The sequence below is a fragment of the Chamaea fasciata genome, unplaced genomic scaffold, assembly GCF_029207755.1.
Source record: "Chamaea fasciata isolate MVZ Bird 193981 ecotype frontalis unplaced genomic scaffold, bChaFas1.0.hap1 SCAF_7, whole genome shotgun sequence".
In the NCBI taxonomy this organism is placed as follows: Eukaryota; Metazoa; Chordata; class Aves; order Passeriformes; family Sylviidae; genus Chamaea; species Chamaea fasciata.
In genome coordinates, this window is record NW_027094092.1 from 45,964,577 (window position 1) to 45,985,625 (window position 21,049).

At 40.2% G+C, this 21,049-nt stretch overlaps 1 protein-coding gene across 5 annotated transcripts in view; it reads left to right on the forward strand.

The window, feature by feature from the left end:
- The first annotated feature begins 450 nt into the window (after positions 1 to 450).
- The window catches only part of TDP1 (tyrosyl-DNA phosphodiesterase 1), a 45,614-nt gene continuing 25,015 nt past the window's right edge, over positions 451 to 21,049 (forward strand). For 2 of the 5 annotated variants that reach the window (XM_066188647.1, XM_066188643.1), the window contains exons 1-12: positions 728 to 770; positions 1,430 to 1,980; positions 2,923 to 2,966; positions 3,629 to 3,684; positions 5,626 to 5,722; positions 6,810 to 6,844; positions 7,919 to 8,011; positions 9,611 to 9,781; positions 11,355 to 11,433; positions 14,200 to 14,385; positions 15,135 to 15,183; positions 18,110 to 18,176. In XM_066188647.1, the coding sequence (XP_066044744.1) occupies positions 1,434 to 1,980; positions 2,923 to 2,966; positions 3,629 to 3,684; positions 5,626 to 5,722; positions 6,810 to 6,844; positions 7,919 to 8,011; positions 9,611 to 9,781; positions 11,355 to 11,433; positions 14,200 to 14,385; positions 15,135 to 15,183; positions 18,110 to 18,176 (1,424 nt within the window). In that variant the 5' untranslated portion in view covers positions 728 to 770; positions 1,430 to 1,433. Of the gene's footprint in view, positions 524 to 575; positions 676 to 727; positions 771 to 1,429; positions 1,981 to 2,922; positions 2,967 to 3,628; positions 3,685 to 5,625; positions 5,723 to 6,809; positions 6,845 to 7,918; positions 8,012 to 9,610; positions 9,782 to 11,354; positions 11,434 to 14,199; positions 14,386 to 15,134; positions 15,184 to 18,109; positions 18,177 to 21,049 lie in introns of those variants that run through there. The other 3 variants (XM_066188644.1, XM_066188646.1, XM_066188645.1) reach the window with 3 other exon arrangements.

The window sequence follows — 21,049 nt, forward strand, 5'->3', positions numbered from 1 at the left end:
CTCCCAAGAGCTTTTCCCACAGAACACCTTCATCAAGGGTTGATAAAACAGTACCCTAGCCTACAGGAGCGAAGGGTTTATCCATGAAGCATTTCAGGAAAAAAGCGTTATACACAACACCATGGACAAGCAATAAGAAAATCACACAAACCAGCTGAATTTTCAGGAACGCTTTTCCAAGAATAGCCTGCCGGTTTCATTGTGTGCTGGCAATTCCGGAATTTAACTGCAGCCACAAGCTTACAATAAATTAGAGTAACGAGAACCGAGCGCTCAGCTCACTGCAGCAGCCCAAGCGCGCTTTGATGCGGGCCGCTGATTAATTTTACACCTGATTTTCCTCCCACTCCTTGCCGAAGTCCTCACGCAGTTATCTCATTAGCGGGGCACTTCAGACACAGTAATTAACACCGCGCCGAACGAACCATTATGCAAATTCCGCACCTGCCCATAACTAATATTAAGGTCAAACGAAGGCTCGTTAGAACAACCCGGCTCCCTGCGACGCGCCGCCTGTAGCCCGGTAGCCACCTCCTCACGGCGGCCGCCCGCCACCGGCTCGGCGGGCGGGGCGGGGCGGGGCCGCGCCGGAGAGGGCGGGCCGGGGCCGGGGCCGGGGCCTGCTCTCGCTCCCCATCGCGGGCGCTGCCGGCGCGCCAGGCGAGTGGCGGCTTGGTGAGCGAGTGGCGGCTTGGTGAGCGAGTGGCGGCTTGGTGAGCGAGTGGCGGCTTGGTGAGCGAGTGGCGGCTTGGTGAGCGAGTGGCGGCTTGGTGAGCGAGTGGCGGCGGGCGGCCCGCCGGGCTGCGGGGCCGGAGCGGCTGCCGGGGCTCCGTGGCCCGCGCGGCGCCTCCCCCGGCCGCGGGCGCTGCCTTCGCTGTGGGGCCGCGGCGGGAGCTGCGGGCGCACGGCCCTCGGCGGCGGTGGGGGCGGCGGTGGCCGGGTTTGCCGCCGGGGTTTCGGGGGGAGGCGCGGCGGAGGGGCTCGCTGGGGGCACGGGGGTGGCGGAGCGAGGCCGCGCTCCCGGAGTGTTCCCGCGGAGGCTGCCGGAAAGCACCGCCCCTGCTCGGCCCCGTGCTCCTGGATCCGCTCCGCAGAGCGCGCTGGATCGCTCAGCCGTGGGCAAATACCTGTATCGTGCAAATCGCACCTCTGATTTTTGTGACGCTTTCCCATAGGTGCCTCTATCTTAGCTCGTTTTCCATGTGCAGGTTTCTCCATTTGCTGCTTCCCTTTTGATAGTTGCCCCCATTGCACGTGTTTCTTTGTTTCCCGGGCACAGAAACAAGCCTTTGACACTGAAATTTCTCGGAGATTCTGCTAAATACCAAAGCACAGTTCCTTAGTAATAAACAAATGGGAACTAGGAAGGGAGACGGACTTGAGCGTAACAAAATCGTACAATTTTTGTTTGGTGTTTTTTCATCCCTAGGAACATGCTTCAGGAAGGCGCACACGGTAAATGGACGGTATCTAGCAGTGATGAAAGTGCCGAGGAAAATTCTGACAGTGAAAAGCCATGTACATCTTCACTGTCGGATGCTGCATGTGGTAGAACAAGCGGACCACAGTATCCGTGTTCTGAAGCTAGGAAAGCTGCTCACAAGAGAAAAGCTTCTCCCCTGAAGCACACTGATAAAAGTCTTTCTACAGAAGCACCTCCACCAGTAAAACAGAGACCAAGCCAGGAAGGCTCAGGTTGGTGTCTTTCCAGCAGTGATGAAGAGCCTGAAGATCAGCAAAAGCATGCCCACGAAGAAACAGTGAAAGAAGAAAAAAACGATGTGCCCAAAGAACATCCTTTGAGCTTTTGCAAAGATGACAAACTCTCAGAGAATGTGAAAGAAGAGGAGTATTATACAACGCCTAGTGAAGACCAAGATACCTGGGATTTGGTGACTGGAGGCAATCCTTTCAGGTTTTTTCTCACTAAAGTCAGTGGAATTGAACAGAACTATAATTCTGGAGCCCTGCACATAAAAGGTGAACAAATGGCTTCAACTAGAAGAGGGCTTTTGGGGGAAAGCAAGAGAATGCTTATTTTTAGTTTGTGGGTATTTTTAAATGCATGTATTTCTTGGTGTCGCTGAGGCTTAATATTCTGAATGTGCAGGTTTGTAGAAATTGGTTCTGTTATTTGGACCTTTCTCTTTTAGAAGTACAGTGTATAAAGCATTATTTGCTGATACTTTGTTGTAACTTGAGTTAGGCTGCAAGAATGTTTGTTTAGCCAAGGCAAGTCGTGCTGCTTCTTACTGCTGCTTTCCCTGTGAGCTAATCCGGGGAAAACCACTTGTCTTTGTGGCACTTAAACGGCTGCTTTTCTTGCATGCATAACTCCCTGAGTAGTTGTTTGCATTTGCCTTCATGCTGCTGCGTGGTTTGGACCTAGTAATTCACTATTGCTGCATGTGGTACTTCTGAAGTTCTGTGTCTGGGGTTTCATGGATTCGTTTAGATTCAGCTGGGAGAGAGCTGTCCATCAGTCAAGATGGAGTGGAGTCTTTGATGTACTTTGATATAAGGTGGAAGAGCTCTGTGCACCTGTAAACATCCCAGTAGTTAGAAATAAGATCTGATACATCACAAGACAGAACCAGAAACCAACTGCCACAGTTGTTCAAGCCCACTCAATAGGGGAGAGAGTAGTTTAATGTTCCTTAATATGATGTTGGACTTTTTCCTGGTCAGCTTTTAAAACTTGTTTTCTGCTCTGAAGGCATTATTAATTTTTATAAGCATTTGATCCTCAGTAATTCACAGGAGAATCATGACTTGAATACTTGGAACAGTAAACTTGTGAATGCCTGTTACACCAGGTCTATGAACAGTCTGGCCCTTGTCCTGTGTAATTATCAAGCTGTTCAAGATGCAGAATGTTTACTTGAAGTCTTTTATTTATTTATGCTTTAATGTTTTTAATAGATATTTTGTCTCCTCTTTTTGGAACTCTCATATCTTCTGCCCAGGTGAGTTTCCTGTTTGCCAAACTGATTTCACTTGCTTGTTTCACTTCATTAATCTTAAACTTGATAATCCATGCTTGTGCCATGTAGCTGATAACCCTTGTTAAAATAGAGAGGGCATTCTAAATGTTTTCAGCTGTTGAACAATTTATTGAAATATAAACACCATCCTATGTTCTGCTGTAGAATTCAGGCAATTATAAGACTACTTTCTCCTGGTTTTCAAGAATGTGCAACTGACAAGTGTGTATTTTTGTTCGTATAAATGAGTTTTTTTGAAAAAAGAATGCCTTGCAATCTAGGAATGATATCTGTTATTGCCTAGGAGGTTTTGCTATGGTTCATGATATAAACCCATGGCAAAGAGATGATCCTTGAACCTAAGCTTTTACATTATATGCATGTGATTTTTTTTTTTCCTGGATGTTAAATTTTGTGAGCACTAATGAACACTTATGAGAAACTTAAATTCATTCTTAAGTTGTTGAAGAGAAACGAAAGGAAGGATGTGAAAGTCAAAAATACACCTATTTTTAGAATATGTTATTTTTGATGTAAGTAGTAATGTGTGATGACTTTACATAGAAAGCTTTTTTGCTGTAGTTCATTGATCTAGCTGTTTTTTTTCTTTTTAATGAGTCTATTTTCTTTTTCTTACATACAAGTTTAACTACTGTATAGATGTGGGATGGCTTGTAAGACAATACCCGCAGGAATTCAGGTATGTTTATTTTACACAGGTGAAATGATGAAATTTCCAGATAATTTCTGTTCATGCAAGGTCCCGTTATAAGTGAATGATAAAGACTTCTTTGCAGCGCAGATGCTTGTTACGAATTGGATGTGCATAGACTCTTACTTTTCTTTTTACTCTTATTCCACAGTTCTGGTTCTCTAATTTCTTGACTCTTTTCAAGACTGGTAAATGGTCAGAGTTCAGGATAGCCGTTTTCTGGTTTTTGGTAGTTAACACTAAGGAAGTCCCATTGTGGGCCACAATGACACGGCAGTAAATGACCTGTAAAGACAGAACAAGAAGTTTTTTGACATACAGTTTACGGAGTCAAGGGAAAGGAGAGAATATAGGAAGGGCACAAGAAAACTGTGTGAAAAGGATCAGGATGATTTTATAGATATCATATACTAAGTTGATGGGTATTGTCATGAAAGCAGTTCTTGTTTGCTTGAAATTCCTTTCTGATAATGCAAACTCCTGTGCCCCCTTTTTTTTTTTCTTTTTTTTTTTTTTTCTTTTTTTTGGAAATGCAGTAAAACCAGAGTTCACAGAATCTCAGTGTGTGTAAGGTTGGAAGGGAGCACACTGGGTTGAGCAGCATACCATTCCTTGTGAGATCCTCCACTGCAGGTGTCAGAAAGCTGTCATCAATGCTTTCAAGGAACTTCCTGTACTGTTTATGCTTTGCTGTGTTGCTTCTCCATCACATGTCAGGATAGTTAGTCCCCCACAAGAACCAGGGTCTGAGGCTGCTTGTACTGCTGCTGTAGAAGGCCATCCACTTAGTCCTGCTGATCAGATGGCAGGCAGCAGACACCCACAACAGTGTCGCTCTTACTTGTCTGCTCTTTTATCCTGACCCATAACATCTTGATTGATGTGTTCTGAGTGTTGCCTCATGTAAAGGGCAACTCCACTACTGCATCTTCCTGTCTTTCCTGAACAGGATGTAGCCCTTCATGACAATATTCCAGTTGTGTGAGCTATTCTACCGTGTCTCTGTAATTGCAATGAGATCAAAGCCCTGTGACTGCACACCGATCTCCAGTTCCTCCTGTTTGTTCCCTGTACTATGGTCGGCAGGTGCTTTATAGAAGTATTTGGGTGTGCCAGTATCCCAGTGGAAATGCAAAGGGATGCCCTATAGTCCTGTCTTGTGGTTATGTGTTTGGCTGCTTGTACTCCCTGTACTTATCTCCATCCTGTCCAGTCATTCCCTGTAACTGGCAGGAGAGAAGAGAACACTACTTGTGCTCCGGATGTCTTGACCAGTTGTCCCAAGGCCCTGAGGTCCCTCTTGCTTGTCTGCAGTCTTGTTGGGACTTTGTTGCTACTCACTTGAAAATCCCATAATAATCAGTGGGCTGAGCCAGGCTGGGAGTTTTCTTGGTGGTATCCTGTACCTGGACTCCAGAGAGGCAACACACCTCCCTATAGTTGAGATCTGGTTGGCAGAATCAGAAGTTTAGTTTTAGGAAGTGAACACCAAATTACTGCCAGAATAGACCCTCTCCTTTTCCCTATCAATCTTCCATCTTCTCTGTAAGGTAATAATTACTAAATTGTCTTGGATCCACACTGTGTATATTAGTGCTTTTGAGAACTTGCATTTGTCTGTTTCCAGCTATAGGGACAAGAGTTTCTTTCATGATCTGGTATTAAGAGTTTTTATTTTGGTGTCTGCTTTACTCCACACTTTCTGATTCCCTTTTTTTTTCTCTGTTAAAATTTTCCAGTGTGTGTTCTTTAGAGGTTCTTTTGTAGTTACTGCTATTTTGACTTAGTTAATAAGGCATATTGATTGCAGTGCCTTCTTTCTGCTGGGCTATCAGACTTAGAGCCCAGATGTCATAGCTATGTGAAGGAATGGTTTAGGCTAATTGCTGATTCACTTGATGTTTTAATGGTAATCTCCTTTTGTTTAAGGAAGAAGCCATTGCTGATAGTTCACGGCGAGAAGAGAGAATCCAAAGCTGAACTAATGGCACAAGCACAGCCTTATGAGAATATTAGCTTTTGTCAGGTGATTAACCTTTGTATCATCCTTTGGTTGAAGTTAAGCCATTTCTTACACTCAAAGTCTTGTTACTGATGAAAAGACACACTTTATGTGGGAATTTGCTTGTTACCCTTTGAGGAATATCCGTACCAGGAACATGGGAAGGGTGATCCTAGTCAGGTGTGATTATGATAGGCTTCACCCATGAAAGTTTGTACAGAACAGCTGCCCACAGAAATGTCACAGGGCTCACAGAAGAGCTGCTCACCTTCTTCGCTAACATGTTGCATTCAAGTTCTTACAATGGCTGAAAAGGAAGCATTATTTTTGTGTAAAGCACAGAACTTAGTTCTAGTGTCACAGTAATCTTAAATTTCATCAGAGAGTAATTATTTCCAAATACATTTTACACAAGAAAATGCTGATACAAATAATCTCCATAATACTGTTAAAATTGCTGTGAGCACTCTTCCTGGCACATGCCATTTTATCTCTAATGCTGTCTTCACTGTTTTGCTGTCCCTAAGTGATGAAGCCAGTGGCTTGAGGAGGTATGGCTACTTACCAGTGTTTCAAGATTTTGCCCGGTGAAGTATATCAATGATCATGGGGTCACCATGCTCTTTGTCAGGAAGAGAATGATCTTGGAATTTTATTCTCTCTGAAAGAGTCTGGTAATCCTGTGTTTCCTGTTGAATGTGGACCCGATACTGCAGGTGTGTCCTCACTGGTGTTCAGCAGTGGGGATCCATCCCTTTCCTTGTGCTGCTGGCAGCACTCCTCATGCAGGCTGGGACCCTGTTAGTCATCCTTCATGCAAGTGCACATTGCTGGCTTCTGTTCAGCTTGGTGTCCCACAGGAGCCTTGAGTTATTTCTGCTGACTATTTCTGAAAATGCTGCTAGTAAGAGAGGCACAAATTCTGGAACAGTTCCAGCAAGAGTTGCATTACCATTTAAAATCTAGCTTGTGGACAATGGAGAGTGCATTAGAATTATTGAGAAGATAGATAGTGTACTTTGTGATCTGTCCACTAGAGAGCAGTGAAATTCAACAAAATAAGAAGCAATGCACTATAGTAATTTTTAATGATCAACTTTTAATTTTGTAGGCTAAACTGGATATTGCATTTGGAACTCACCATACGTAAGTAACACTATGAAGCAGAAAGGCCTGCAGCAAAACTGGATTTCATAGATATTGTTGAGTCTTAAAGCTTCCATAAACATCATCTGTTTAGAGATGTTAGGATTGTTCTAGTTTAATGAGACAAATGAGCTATTGAGTAGATATGAATGTGCAAGTAAAACAATTGAAATTGGACTGGTCTAAGACAGATGGACTGCAGGTCCTGGCTCTTAACTCATGCCTTAATACCAAAACTGTAATGCAGACTAAATCAGTCATAGGCAGGGCTGACACTGACTTACTGATCATGTTTTTCAGTTCATATGGAGGATCTGAAAATAACTAGCAAATCTGGGGGTCTTCTGAAAGAAAAAAACTTGAATTGGATATAATAGAAGTATCACAAAATTAGTTTTGTAGATAGAAATCTACAGATAAGAACAGATCTTATGTTTTAGCAAAGATCTTATGGGTTCGGTTTGGGTTTCAGATCTCATCCTTTGAGACCACATCGATACGCTGTCTTTACACAGCTAATGAAAACTTAGTTATGAAAATTTGAGGAATTTTTTTTACAAAAGATACAGATGTGTAGTTACTAGTTTTAAAATTAACTTGTGCTGTAGCTTAATAGTTATGATAAACAAATAACTTTTTGCCATCAAAATGTTTAGCTATATACATGCCTTCTTTTAAAGTGAAAGTCAGTTTAAGAGGAGGTAAGTAGGTTTTAATAAATTTAGCTATAAGTAAAGGCCTTTCAGTGCTCCTTAGTTCTTTTCCTGGCTCTGCAAAGAGATAAGTTTATCCAAAGAACTGTGCAAATGTGAGAAGTGTTCTGCAAGTATTCACTTTGTTGTGGGTAATTAGTTGTGTGAGATGTTAAGCTATACTCAGGAATAAAATATATGGGGATAGTCTAATGACTGCCATGTGAGCTTGACATGCACATGGATTGAAGTCTAAGTGCTTGCATGATGCAGAAGAAATTTTTGAAAATAATTACCCTGGAGCTTTTTAATGAATTGCTAATTTATCTCCTACTCTCAGTGTACTTGAAATAGATGAAGAGTTATATATCTTTTTTTAAAGGAAAATGATGTTGTTGCTATATGAAGAAGGTCTTCGAGTTGTGATACATACATCCAATCTTATTGCTGAAGATTGGCACCAGAAAACTCAGGGGTAAGCAGCAATCCCCAGCCTGTGAATGTTTAATACTTTCCATAGGTATTTGCAACTGCTGGAGATGGGATATTAGGTGATCTAGTGTTGCAAGCCTTACACTCTTAAGATAGAGCTAGTCTAAAACAAAAATTTTAAAAATGGGACTTAGAATGCTGGCAGCTGTCTAAGTCTGAACTCTTCTTGCTTTCTCCTGTAAATAAAATGATGTGCCCAGTTGACTGATAGCTTAAAATTAGTCTAACTGATACAAAATTTTATTATGCTGTGCTCTTTATGACTAACTTAGTAGCTATAAAATACCATTTATATAGATCTGAAGCAGCTATTTAAAAATTATCTTAATGCTGCAAGAATAATGTGGATGTGCAAATGTTCTGATTTTGTTGTGACCGTATCTAGAATGTAGTCTGATAAATGCTGGGCATTACTGGTTCCATAATACAGTAGATGACCTAGTATTTGCCCAGTATCCTTTCTTGGGAAGAATTTTTTTTCCTGTTTTATTTTTTGGTAGAAGTTTTTAAACTTAATGACCAGCTTAGGACATAGTTTTACTGAGAGCACAAACAGGATTAAGTGGCATGTTAATATAAGGCTTCTCAACCTCTTCAGTTTTTTGGCTATTTTTATGGAAGCATTTTTTTAGTTAGATGACCACAATAAACCAGGGTATAAAATTTCTTCAAACTAATGGAAAGTTGCTTTTCAGAGGTTACTGTCACTTTGACATCCATTTTGCTGCCATTAAATACAGCAAGGTTTTAAGACATTATTTGTCTGAGACAAGCTCTTTCAGCGGCAAAAATAGCCACTGATTTTTTTTGCCTTTAAACCTTATGAATGGCTTAAGTATCTTATGGCAGTTAGCTTTTCAGAAAGCTAAGAAGGCATAAAAATACCTATTGGGATGCTTAACAAGTTCCCCTACTTGTCAAATATGAGAAATAGTTTTCTTTTTTAGCTTTTGTATACTGCAGTGTTATGCAGTATCACAATATGGTAATTCTGAATTTCAAAGGATAGTATCAGCACACTGTAAAGTTGGTAATGCAAAATCTTTGGTTCCCATGGCTGCAATCATGTGTGACTGGAAAGAAATGCTGAACGTTTTCCTGCGTGGTGCCCATCCTATTTTACTCTGATGGAGGTTCTTGAGAGGCAACCTATTATTGTGGGCTACTCTTCAAACTATATAAACCTTTCAGGTGCTTTAATTGCTGGTTTTCTATACAGTTGCACAAACCAGTAGTTTAGCAGAACACATTGCAGTGTTATATTCCTATAGAAAATGTTGATGAAAGGACTGATGGTTGCTAAATCTGAGCCTGACCAGTTTAACAGTGGTGAAGCTGTAAATGTATCTGTGGATAAATTATGAGAATGTTGTTTACCTTTGAAAGTACTACTTTTATGATTTCAAGAATGAGCTGATTCTGTAGATGTAAAGACAAGATATCTATAGTTAGTATCACAATGAATCTGTCACGTATTTGTTTAGGACTTTCAGATGTGCTTTACTCACATAGTAAACCCATATATTATTAATGTGGGGTGTGCTTGTTTATATGGCTGATTTTTCTCTTTTTTTCTCTTAAGAATATGGCTAAGCCCTTTATATCCAAGGCTACCTAAGGCAGGATCTGGTTCTGCTGGTGAATCTGCAACTAATTTTAAATCTGACCTAATAAGTTACTTGACAGCTTACAATTCTACTGCGCTCAAGGAATGGATAGATCTGATTCAAGAACATGATTTATCAGAAACAAGGTATGTATAATCTTAAGTTTTTTGTAGCTTGCACATCTGGGGTTCCTTTTTTTTTCCTAAAATTTAAATATCTGTGTTAGGATCTGTTAGACCTTGTGCTTGTTTTGTAATGTAATCTTCTTTCAGGCTTGAGAGTTCAAACATGACTCTATGCAGTTTTAAAAAATTCTCTTATGTAGATTATGTCAAATTGACCAAATTCTTGTTTTATAAGCATGCATTTTAAAAGAAGAAAAAGAGGTGCACCAGCAGCAACTTCACAGAAGGTAGTTATAAAGTAATAAGGACTTGGTTTAGTTTGAGCCAGTCTGCCTCAAGTATTACTCCAGTAATGTTACCAGTAGAAAAAACACTGTGTTGTATGGGGTTTGTCATGTAAGAGTGATCATATAAGAAAAGGTTACTGAAATGGTGTTTTTATTCAGAATAGGCTTCTGTTTGTAAGGCAGAGTTTAATCTGCATAAATATTGATAGAATTTTGCCTGTAACAGGCATGGATTGGTTTTGGTGGGCAATGTTGTGTCTAACTGGTCTTGGAATAGTCTTCTCTAATATCACATTGCTGGTATTATTTAGAAAAAGTTCACGATGCTTAGTTTACTTCAAATAAGTAGTTCCACTTAAATATGAGCATTTACTTCAGAAAGTGTAAATCTCCCTGGCAACTTAATTGCTGTTTTATAATCTGAACAAAGATAGCTGAAAAGATAAGCTGAAAATGGTCGTAGACTGTGGTGGAAATAGAGAATGAAACCTTGTCTAGTTTATACATAAAAAAGTGCTTTTATCTTTACATGGAGTCTTAAAAGATTGGAGGGAGTAAAAAATGTATGTGTTTTATAATCAGGTGAGCTCACAGCTGCTCTGATTGCTTTGATCATCAGCTTGAGTTTAAACAGATAATTTGAGCCCTATCTGATAGGAGTTTATGTATGGGCTAGGAAAGTCCCTCATTAGGATAAGGATTGCCATTTGATGTGCTGCAGGGGGCATTAAGTCATGCATAAATTTAGGCATGAGATTTATGCAGTAGAGAACAGCTTCTTAAAACATCTGTTTGTTGTTGTGACTTTAGGCAGGTCTCTTCCCTGTTTTCAGGGCAAAGTCAAATAGGTTACTAAACCCATTATTAGGAAGTGTTGAAAAAGCTGTACTTTGCATCCGAACTATTAGGTGCCCAAATGAAAACTCATACCTGAATCTGCTGATTTGGATGTAGCAGTGGATTGGCTTTACTCAAAATTACTTGCCCAGTTTTGTGCCAAACGAGCTCTTTGTGTGTATTGCTAATGTTATCTTCTTCTGCATTTTTGTACACTCGAAAAGATGTAGTTCTTGTCTCTGCTGCAGAACAGCCTGGTGATGCATGATAGCCATAGAGGATACTGATAATAGATTATACAGCTGAAAATCCACTTTTCTGTGTGTTATAAATCCCATGAGAGACATTAAATCTTTCTGGTTGCCCTTGAGTGTTCAATCTTGCTGTTAAGTTTTACTTTAATACCTTGCTACTTTACAAGCCAAAGCACTTGAGATCTACAAAATTCTGTTGTTTCTTTCTTTTTTTAGAGTGTATCTGCTTGGTTCTACTCCTGGCCGATACCAAGGCAGTGATAAAGAGAAGTGGGGCCATCTTAGGCTCAGAAAGGTATCAAAACTTTTTTATCAAAACCTTTTTTTGTTAATATCCTTTAAAATATAAATAGAATTTTGGAGAGAATTCTTCAGTTCCTTCCAATTTTTCAGCTGTCATTATCAGTCTTTTAATACATGGTTACAGTTGAAGTTAGTAATAACACGGATAAGCTTGCAATTTAGAATTTAACTTTGTCTGAATACTGATAAAAAAGACAATAAAAATGTTTTTATAAGTACATTAGCAACAAAAGGAGACTAATGAGAATCTTCATCATTTATTGGATGCAGGGGGAGACGTAGTGGGAAAGGATGAGGTAAAGGCTGAGGTGCTTGATGCCCTCTTTGCCTCTGTCTTTAGCAGCAGGACTTGTTCTCTATGTATCCATCTCCCCAAGCTGGAAGACAGGGCCAGAGAGCAGAATGAAACCCCAAAAACCCAAGGGGAACTGGTCAATGATCTGCTGCAACACTGAAATGTACACAACTCCATGGGACCAAATGGGATCCACTGAGGGAGCTGGCAGAAGTGCTCATTGAGCCACTTTCAATCACTTAACAGCTCTTCTGGCCAACTGGGGAGATCTCAGTTGACTGGATATCCACGTCATTAGGCCGAATCAGCATGAGTATGAAAGGTGGGTCCTGCTTGGCTAACCTGATCTCCTTCTGTGACAGCCTAGTGGGTGAGGGAAAGGCTGTGGATGTTGTCTAGCAAAACATTAGTAAAATCTTGGACACTGCTTCATACAGAGTTCTCCTAGAGAAACTGTCTCTTCCTGGTCTGAATGGGTGCACTCATTGCTGGGTAGAAAATTGGCTGGGTGGCTGATTTCAGAGAGTGCTGAATTCAGCTGGCAGACAGTCACAGCTGTCCCCACTAAGCTGGAGGGGAGTGTTGATCTGGTGGAGGGTGGGAAGGTTCTACAGAGGGATCTGGACAGGCTGGATCAATGGGTGGAGACCAGCTGTGTGAGGTTCAACAAGGCCGTTTGCTGGGTGCTGCATTTGAGTCACAGCAACCCCATGCAGCACTGCGGGCTGGGGGCAGAGTGTCTGGAAATCTGCCTGGTGGAAAAGGACCTGGATGCTGGTTGACAGCAGCTGGATATGAGCCAGTGTCTGGCTAAGGCAGCCAGTGGCATCCTGGCCAGTGTCAGCAATAGTGTGGCCAGCAGGACCAGGGCAGTGATTTTCCCCCTGTACTCAGCATTGGTGAGGCCACACCTTGAGTGTTGTGTCCAGTTTTGGGCCCCTTATGACAAGAAAGACATTGAGGTGCTGGAATGTGTCCAGAGAAGGGCAGCAGAGCTGGTGAAGGGCCTGGAGCATGGTTCTGATGAGGATCAGCTCAGGGAGTTGGAGGTGTTCAGCCAGGAGAAAAAAGGGCTCAGGAAGACCTTATTGCTCTGTACAGCTGTTTGAAAGGAGGTTGTAGCTGAATGGGGGTTGGTTTCTTCTCCCCAGTAACAAGTGATACAACAAGAGGAACTGGCCTCAAGTTGTGCCAGTGGAGGTATAATTTAGATATTAAGAAAAATTCCTTCAAAGTCAGTCAAGTATTGGAACAGGCTGCCCAGGGAAGTGGTGGAGTCACCATCCTTGAAGATATTTAACAGATGTGTAGATGTGGGACTTAAGGATATGATTAGGTGTGAGTATGACAGTATTATGTTAATAGTTGAAGTCTCTTGCCTTTTGAGGTCTTATGTTTATTTAGGTAAGCCATAATGGTGAATCTTCAAGATTGCATATATCAAGTATATAGAGACCCCTCTTTTTTTTTTTTTTTTTTAAGTTGATGAGGTGTTTAATGTCATCTATTAAATGCTTCTCATAATTGCAGACTTTTTAACCTGCACCTCCTGCTGAAGTGGCATTATTTCAAGTACTGTCATGAACTTTATATAAAATTCTAATGCTGTCTGTGGCAAGCTCCTGTGACACACAGAATATTTATGTATCGCATTGCTTTTCAACATGCGGTTACTCTTATCCCTTTGCTCATTAAGAGCTTGTCGTTTCTGGTTCACGTTGTCTGATGGTTTTTGCCTAGTTAGACATAGAATGAAGAAAAAGTAAAACAGAAAAAGCTTGTAAGGGAGAAAGATGATCTTGTGGCAAATGTTTCTGTGATGTAAAAAGGTTTTTAGTGATAATGCAGATAGACCTGATGATACTACATTGATGACTGAAGCCATTAGATTGTGTTTTTGCTCTTGAGTGGGGTAAAGGTGGCAACTACATACAATTTAACATCTGTCTATATCCATCTGTTTTTAATGTGGCTTTAAATTCCATTAACAGCTGAAGAACTCCTAAAAGGATTATTTCGATTTTCTCTTCAATTGTTCTTTTTTCCCCTCTTATTGTAGGCTTCTATTGTAACTGGGTGTCATGGCTTTAGGATACAAGAGGAATTTCATGGCCAACAACCACCAAATATAAAAAAATATTTAGCTGTTTTATTTATTGTGACTTCTGAAGCTAATGTTTCATGTTTTTAGAAAGAGCTGCTAACATTCTTTGAATCCATTATTTAATGGTTGGCTTTGGTGCTTTTGGATAAAACTTGTGTGTTTAATCTTCTCTTGAAGTGAGTTTATTTGGAAAGCCTGATTTTTTTTTTATTGCAAAGTTAAATATGTAGTACGAATGTTAATCCCCTTCATTATCAGCAGTGAATTGTAGAGGATTTATTTTATCAAAAGTGATAACAAACTGATTAAGGTATTCCTTTCATGTTGAAGTCTAACAGTGTTTTAATTTCCCTCATCAGCTTTTGAAGGAGCATGCTGTGTCAATACCAGCCCAGGAATCCTGGCCTCTTGTTGGACAGTTCTCAAGCATCGGTTCAATGGGAGCTGATGGGTCCAAGTGGCTGTGCTCAGAGTTCCAGGAGAGCCTGGTGGCTGCAGGCAGCAGTGTGACAACTTTCCGTAAATGTGATGTCCCGATTCATTTGGTACGTCTTTCAGATGCTGCTGACCTGTATTTAACACTTACTCATTTGTTTTGGAAATCTTAGTCATCGGTTTGCTTTTAACTTTTGGAAGACAGTAATGGAGTTTTCAACATGAAATTATATATGTGCCACTTAAAGCTGTTTAGTTGTGCATGGTTTGCTATAAAAATGTACCATAATTTCCATCTGCATGACACTAGATTATATATCATCCCATCAAAATTATCTTCTCATTATATAGCTTGTCTTCCATTGGGTTTTGTAGATGCAGCTGTTTTTCCTACTGAGATGTAACTGAATCCTTAGTCATTAATACCTTTGGTTATTAGCACAATTAAAGGGAGGAGCAGAAAAGTTTGTGGCAGGAGCTTGTTAAATTAAGGAAAAATGATGGTCAAACTATGCCTTTACCATGTGCTAATTGCCCTTGCATACTCATATCTCATATTTGAGGTGTGAGACTAAAATAATGTTAAGAACTAGCTTTGGCTGCTGTGGAAGTGGCTCAAGCAGTATTACTTGAGACTTACTAGCTAATTTTGGTTTGCTCTGTAAGAGTGGTAAAAATATTAGACTTTCTGTGTTATTGGCACAATTGTAGTTGTAAGCTGCAGTGTAAACTTATTAATTCTGAAAAACGAAGCTTTTAATATTTTTTTCTCAAGTTTTCTTTAAGGTGTTTGAAAATTGACAGCTTGTCTATTTAGAGCTGTGTTATTAATATTACTTTTTGTTCTACCTCCATGAAGATTTATCCCACTGTGAACAATGTGAGGCAAAGTCTAGAAGGCTATCCTGGTAAGCAGATGAATCCCTGTTTATTTGCTTTTTGTGGTCATAATGTCCTACAAAATCACTTTAGGGGCTGATGTTAAATGAATATGAAATTCTCATCTGGTTGAGAATGTGATAGAATAAGTGGCAGTAGAATCTTCCTGCTTTTGCTGAGCTCTGACTCCAGGTCTCCTGATGTGATTGAATAGAAAAGGTTTTGTGGGCATTGGTGTGTAACTTTTGTCTGTCCTAGCCATGTTCATATGTCACTGTATAGGAAAACAACAGCTCTTGCCTACTGCTCCTACTCCAGTCATAATTTCATTTTGGCAGAAAATTCAGGTTTGGGTATGTCAAGTTCTCCTTCTGTTTTGATTGCAGTGTCATTCTGCGCATCAGATACAATGGAGGCTAAGATGTTATTGGTATTTCTTGTTTAATATTGTAATATACAGCTGTTCTGTTCATTATTCACGTGTTTTTCATTAAGTTGTGTTTGTAAAAGCATAGCCCCAGCCAACCTGAAACAGGAGTGGGTACTGTAATATTCTGATACAGGAAAGCTTTTGTTACTCAAAAACAAGTCTTCAAAAGGTCAAGGCAATTGGAAGAGATTCATGAAGACTGAAAGAAAAGAATTTTTTCCTGTCTGTAGGAAGGGTAAGAAGGAGGATCTGGGGACCTATAGGCCTGCCAGCCTCACCTCAACCCCTTGGAAGGTGATGGAGCAAGGAATCTTGTAAATATTTCCAAACATATTATGAAAAAAAGAAGGTGTCTTGGCATAGTCAGCATAGATTTTTAAAGGAGAAATTATGCCTAATTAACCTGATGTCCTTCTATGATAAGTGGCTTAATGAATGAGGAGTGCCCTTAGATGCTGTTTAGCTTACCTTTGTCTTTAAACACTGTCTTCTCTAACATCATTACAACAATGTGATTAAGTACAGGCTGATGAGAAGAAAGTGGGGCAGGCTGCAAACTGGCTGAGCTGCCAGGCCTCAGAGGCTGTGGGCGTTGGCACAAAGGCCAGCAGGAGGTCAGCCACTAGTGGTGGCATGTGCCAAACACTGGTACTGAGATATTGCATTAATGTCTTCCTCAGTGACCTGGATGGTGGGGCATAGTACACCTGTAGGGAGCTTCCAAATAATGCGGACTGCAGAGGAGTGGTTGATGTATTGGATGATCCTGCAGTCAGTCAGAGGAACTGTGCAGGCTGCAGAAATGGGCAGACAGCAGCCTCTTGCAGTGCTACCTCCGGGAGTACAAAGTACTGAGCTCTGGGGCAAGAGTAACCCTGGGCACGAGTGCAAGCTGGGGGTTAACCAGGGGTGAACAGCTTTGCAGAAGGAGACCAGGAAGTGCTGCTGCTCGCTAAGCTGAACTAGCGATGCACCCTTGTAGCAAGAAGGCCAGCAGAATTCTGGGCTGTGTTAGGAAGTACATTGCCAGGAAGTGATCTCTCCTCTCTATTTGGCACCGGTAAGACCACTTCTAGAGTGCTGTGTCCAGTTGTTGACTTTGCAGTACAGTACAGATATGGACCTGCTGAACCAAAGTACTGCAGAAGGCCACAAAGATGAATAAGGGATTGGAGCATCTGATAGGAGAGGCCGAGAGAGCTGGATAAGTCTCGGAACTTGGAGAAGAATGCTTTCCTGGGAAATCTTATCAGTGTATATAAATATAAATTACAGAAAGATGCAATGTAGAGGCAGATGCTTTGCGTGGTGACCAGGGAAAGAACAAAAGGCAATGTATGTACATGGGAATCTCCTGTATCTCAATTTATCCTTACAGCAAAATTGTTTTCTGATATTTAAATGGAATAGGTTGCTCACAGAGGCTGTAGAGTCTTTGTTTTTGAACATTCTCAAAAGCTGACAAGATACTGTACTGGAAAGTGTGCTCTGTTCAACCCTGCTTTGAGCATGGAGTTATTCTAGATGATCTCCAGAGGGTGCTTTCAGCTTCAGTGGTTCAGTGATTCTTTGGCTTTGTTGAATCATTAAAAGTGTTTCTGTTCCAAGCTGGACACCTATGCTCCTAGACGTTAGAGTAGCTTTTGAATTCAGCAGCTGGTGGGTCTTGAACATGGAGCTAGCATGAATGTTTTCAGAAGTGTCTTTCCTCTGGTTAGTGTTTGGACATATGTAGAAATTGCAGCCAGAGAATTTATAGGTGTCTGTGGTTCCCAGAATTGAATTACAATGTCTTTAAATGCATCTGGTTATCTACAGCCCTGTGACTTCTTACTGTAATTTCTTTCCTGTTGTGAAATAACTTGGTGAATTACATGGCTCTGTGTTTGTGCAAATGAACAGTCCTGTGGACTCCTGCAGTTAGTGCATTCCTGAGAGTAGTAAAGCTTTTGTAATGGGTTCTTTTGGTGTATTCTAGGACATGTTGAATACAGTAGGATTTACATCATGCTTTTACTACACAACATGAATGTAATTCAGTGTGCCTGGCTGATTCTTCTTAAATCCATTTCCAGAAATCACAATGTGCATTAGCCAAAGGCCAAATCAGTGCGAATATAATTTCATCATAGAAGTTTTTGCTTTTTAAAATAACATTGTTTGGGATTTGGAAGGTTTATTCTTTCTTCTGAAGGCTGCTTGGTTTATTTCCTCTAGTTTGTATGGGTAGTGGTTACAATCCATTGATATCAAGTAGTATTATATTAAAAAACTATCCATAGTTCTCCCTATATGCAGTTTCTGTTTTTCCTAGTGTAAATGTGCTGTGTAGTGTTTAGGAACTTACTAAATTATAAGAATGGAAAAAAACCCAGCAAGTATATACCATTTTATACTACTGGAGCATTTAACAATTTCTTGAAAGTAATTCATGAAGGTGGGACAGTTTATTCCCCAAGATGCTTGTTACTTTTAGAATATCTTTCAAAAAGTAAATGTACGTGTTCTATTTTTTTTTCCTTAAGCTGGTGGCTCACTTCCATACAGTATACAGACAGCACAGAAACAGCTGTGGTTGCATTCCTATTTTCAGTAAGTAGAACTCAATTCTTTGTTTGTTGCTTTTTTTTTTCAAACTGTATGTTTAAAGTGAGTGCAGTAATACTTGACTGTTAAAAGCAAATAAGTGGAAGTAGTTACATGTATCATATTCTTAAATTCCTTTAAATAAAGGCCTTTAGTTCCTTATCAGCTGGGTCTTATCGCCAACAGTTAGTAGAAAATATGCTGTTTACATATAAAGATTATATGGGATAATGTTGCTACTGGACTTAGGTTTCTGTTAACTTTTATATGATGTTTTCTGCTCTGAACAGGAATAATGTTACTCCTTTTTTTTTTTTTAACTTCCAGTTGTATTTCACTTTCCCCACTTGTGCCTCTGTATTAATGGAATTTCAACTGAGCCACAACAGGACTAGGAAGGATTTTTTTGATGGTTGCTGTATTTTTTTCTTCTAAGTGCAGCAGTCCTGCTGCAAAAATTCTCAGTCCCTTCTGGCAATATCTTTTGTTAAAGATGCCTGACATTTTCTATTAAGAATTTCTGTTTCCATGTGCTACTAGTTGTGCTGAATTCTAACAGTCTGGCACGTTCCTTGCCAGATGTCTCCCTCAGGCTGAATCATTAAAAACTTATGCATGTTTAGAGAACAATGGGAAAAGTTGTTTTGCAAAGATAAAAAAATTAATAGAACTTGTAACCTCTTACAAGACCACAACTTCCCATTCCTTTCATCAGAAACTTTTAACTCTTCTGGGTGAAAGTTGCTCTGGTAAGAAAATTTACCAAGTAAGATTGTGTTCAGCTGGGTATATATTCGGGGGACTGAAATATAATTGCTAGTGGCAGAAAGCATCCTCCATTCTAGAGTGAGGGTGATTGCTGTTGTGAACCTTGCTGGTCAATGTCTAAGGAATGGAACTCAGGCAGAAAGCACGTGAGGCTTTGTGTCCTGCCTTTAAACTGTGTCGTCTGAACACATTCAGCAAAGGAAGAAAACTGCAGTCAACTTGAAGCTTTCAAAATTGTTCAGTCGTGATTCAAAAAGTAAAAAAAAAAAAAATCATAAATCTGGGGGTGTTTGTGCAGTCTTAATTCAGTGTCTGTAGTCATACCTCATGAGAATCTTACTAGAAAAAAGATGTAACCTTTTTCAGTTAGTCTCTTATTTAGTACACAGAATGTTACTTAATCATGATATAATTCACTGATTTATTCCTTTTCAATGAGAAAATGCTCATATACCTGTCTCCTTGGCCATACAGGGACCTGCTCTGGCAGCAAAAGGGCTGTTTCAAGTTCATCTGTCAAATTGGCTGCAGATAGCAGTGGCCCTGCATAATTGCTCTGTAGTAACTACCCAGATGGAGGCCCTGACCCTGTAGTAATGCAGGACAGTAGCCCTTGAGGAGAGCCTGCATGTAAACTCTTACCATACGGCAGAAGACAGCAGCTTTTTATCTGTAGAACCTGGGACACACAGAAAACAGCAGGTTTCAATAGATGTAAATATAAGATGAGCTTTTTGAAAGGCTTACTATAATACAAATCTTTAGGCAGTGAAGGAGTTAGGGGAATTCAGAAAATTCTTCTTCATACTGGAAAACTGTATGAAACCAGCAGGAAACTAGGGATTCTACCAGAGCTGCAAGGAAAAAAACCCAAATCTTCTATGCTTACAGTAAAGGAGAATGAGTAACTCCTTTTTGCAAGTAGGGAGAGATGGAGTTGCAAAATGGTGTCCTGTTGCCTCTTAACTGAAGAGGCACGATGTCTGCCCCAAGCGTGTAACTTTTATAATGTCTCTGGGCCTTTTTTCTCTCTTCTGCCGACTGAATGTGTTTAAGCTATAATACAGCTCTGAACTGTAATTTTTTTTTAAAAAATAGTGTAACTAAACTTAATATTTTTTTACGTCCCTGATTGTAGCAAATGATTACTAGACTGCTTTGTTGGATTAGCTATTTTGTAAACAGGGTCATTTTCAGAGTTTTCTCTCTGGTATTATTACTTGTTTTTCCTTCCAGTATTACTAATTTATGAGGACAGATTTGCGATGATTAATAATTTTTGTTAATTGCTGTTTTCAAAACATTCAGTCAGCTTAAATAGTAGATAAAGTATTGTATTTTAATGTTCCTTTTAATTGATTTGCTTTTAATACTGTGTGCCATATGTTTGTGCAGTTACTTTGTCAAATTTTTATTTTCAAAGAGTGGAAGAAATTGGTTTGACAGGACTTTGTTTGACATATGCCTGGCAAGTCCGTGGTGATTGTTGCATTAGAGCTTTGCATGTTCATTAGATTTATAAAGTTTTGAGTAAGTTTTGAGTTTTCTTCTCAGTTTGCAGAAGTACAGTGTTGTTTCCCCTAAAATCCTAAAAGATGAGAGAGAGAACATCTACACAGAGAATGTAGTGTTCTCTTAGATTGAAACTAATGGTACTAGTTGTTCTAATTCTAGTCAGCCTTTGTTGCCAGTATCTTAGGATAGATTTGAAGTAAATATTTGAAGTAAGAGAACTAAATACTGAAAGGGGTGGTATTGTAGAAAATTAGTTGTTCCTGTTTCTGTTTATGAATTGGGTATGTCTGTACAGTTAAATTTCCAGGACTTTGTGATGGTTTAGTCCTGGCCTGCAGCTCAGCATCACATGGGCCCTTACTTGGGCTCTCCCACTGTCCTTCCCACCCCTGTAGTGGGATAGGGGAGAGAATCCTAAGAGTAAGATGGGAAAACTTGTGGGTTGTAATAAAGACAGTTTATTAATAGAGCAAAAGCTGCTCATACAAGAAAAGCAAAATTCATTCGTTCACCACACCCCATGGGCAGGCAGGTGTTCAGTCATCCCCAGGTAAGTAGTGCTCTTTGGTGTCTAATGGTTACTTGGGAAGATAAAG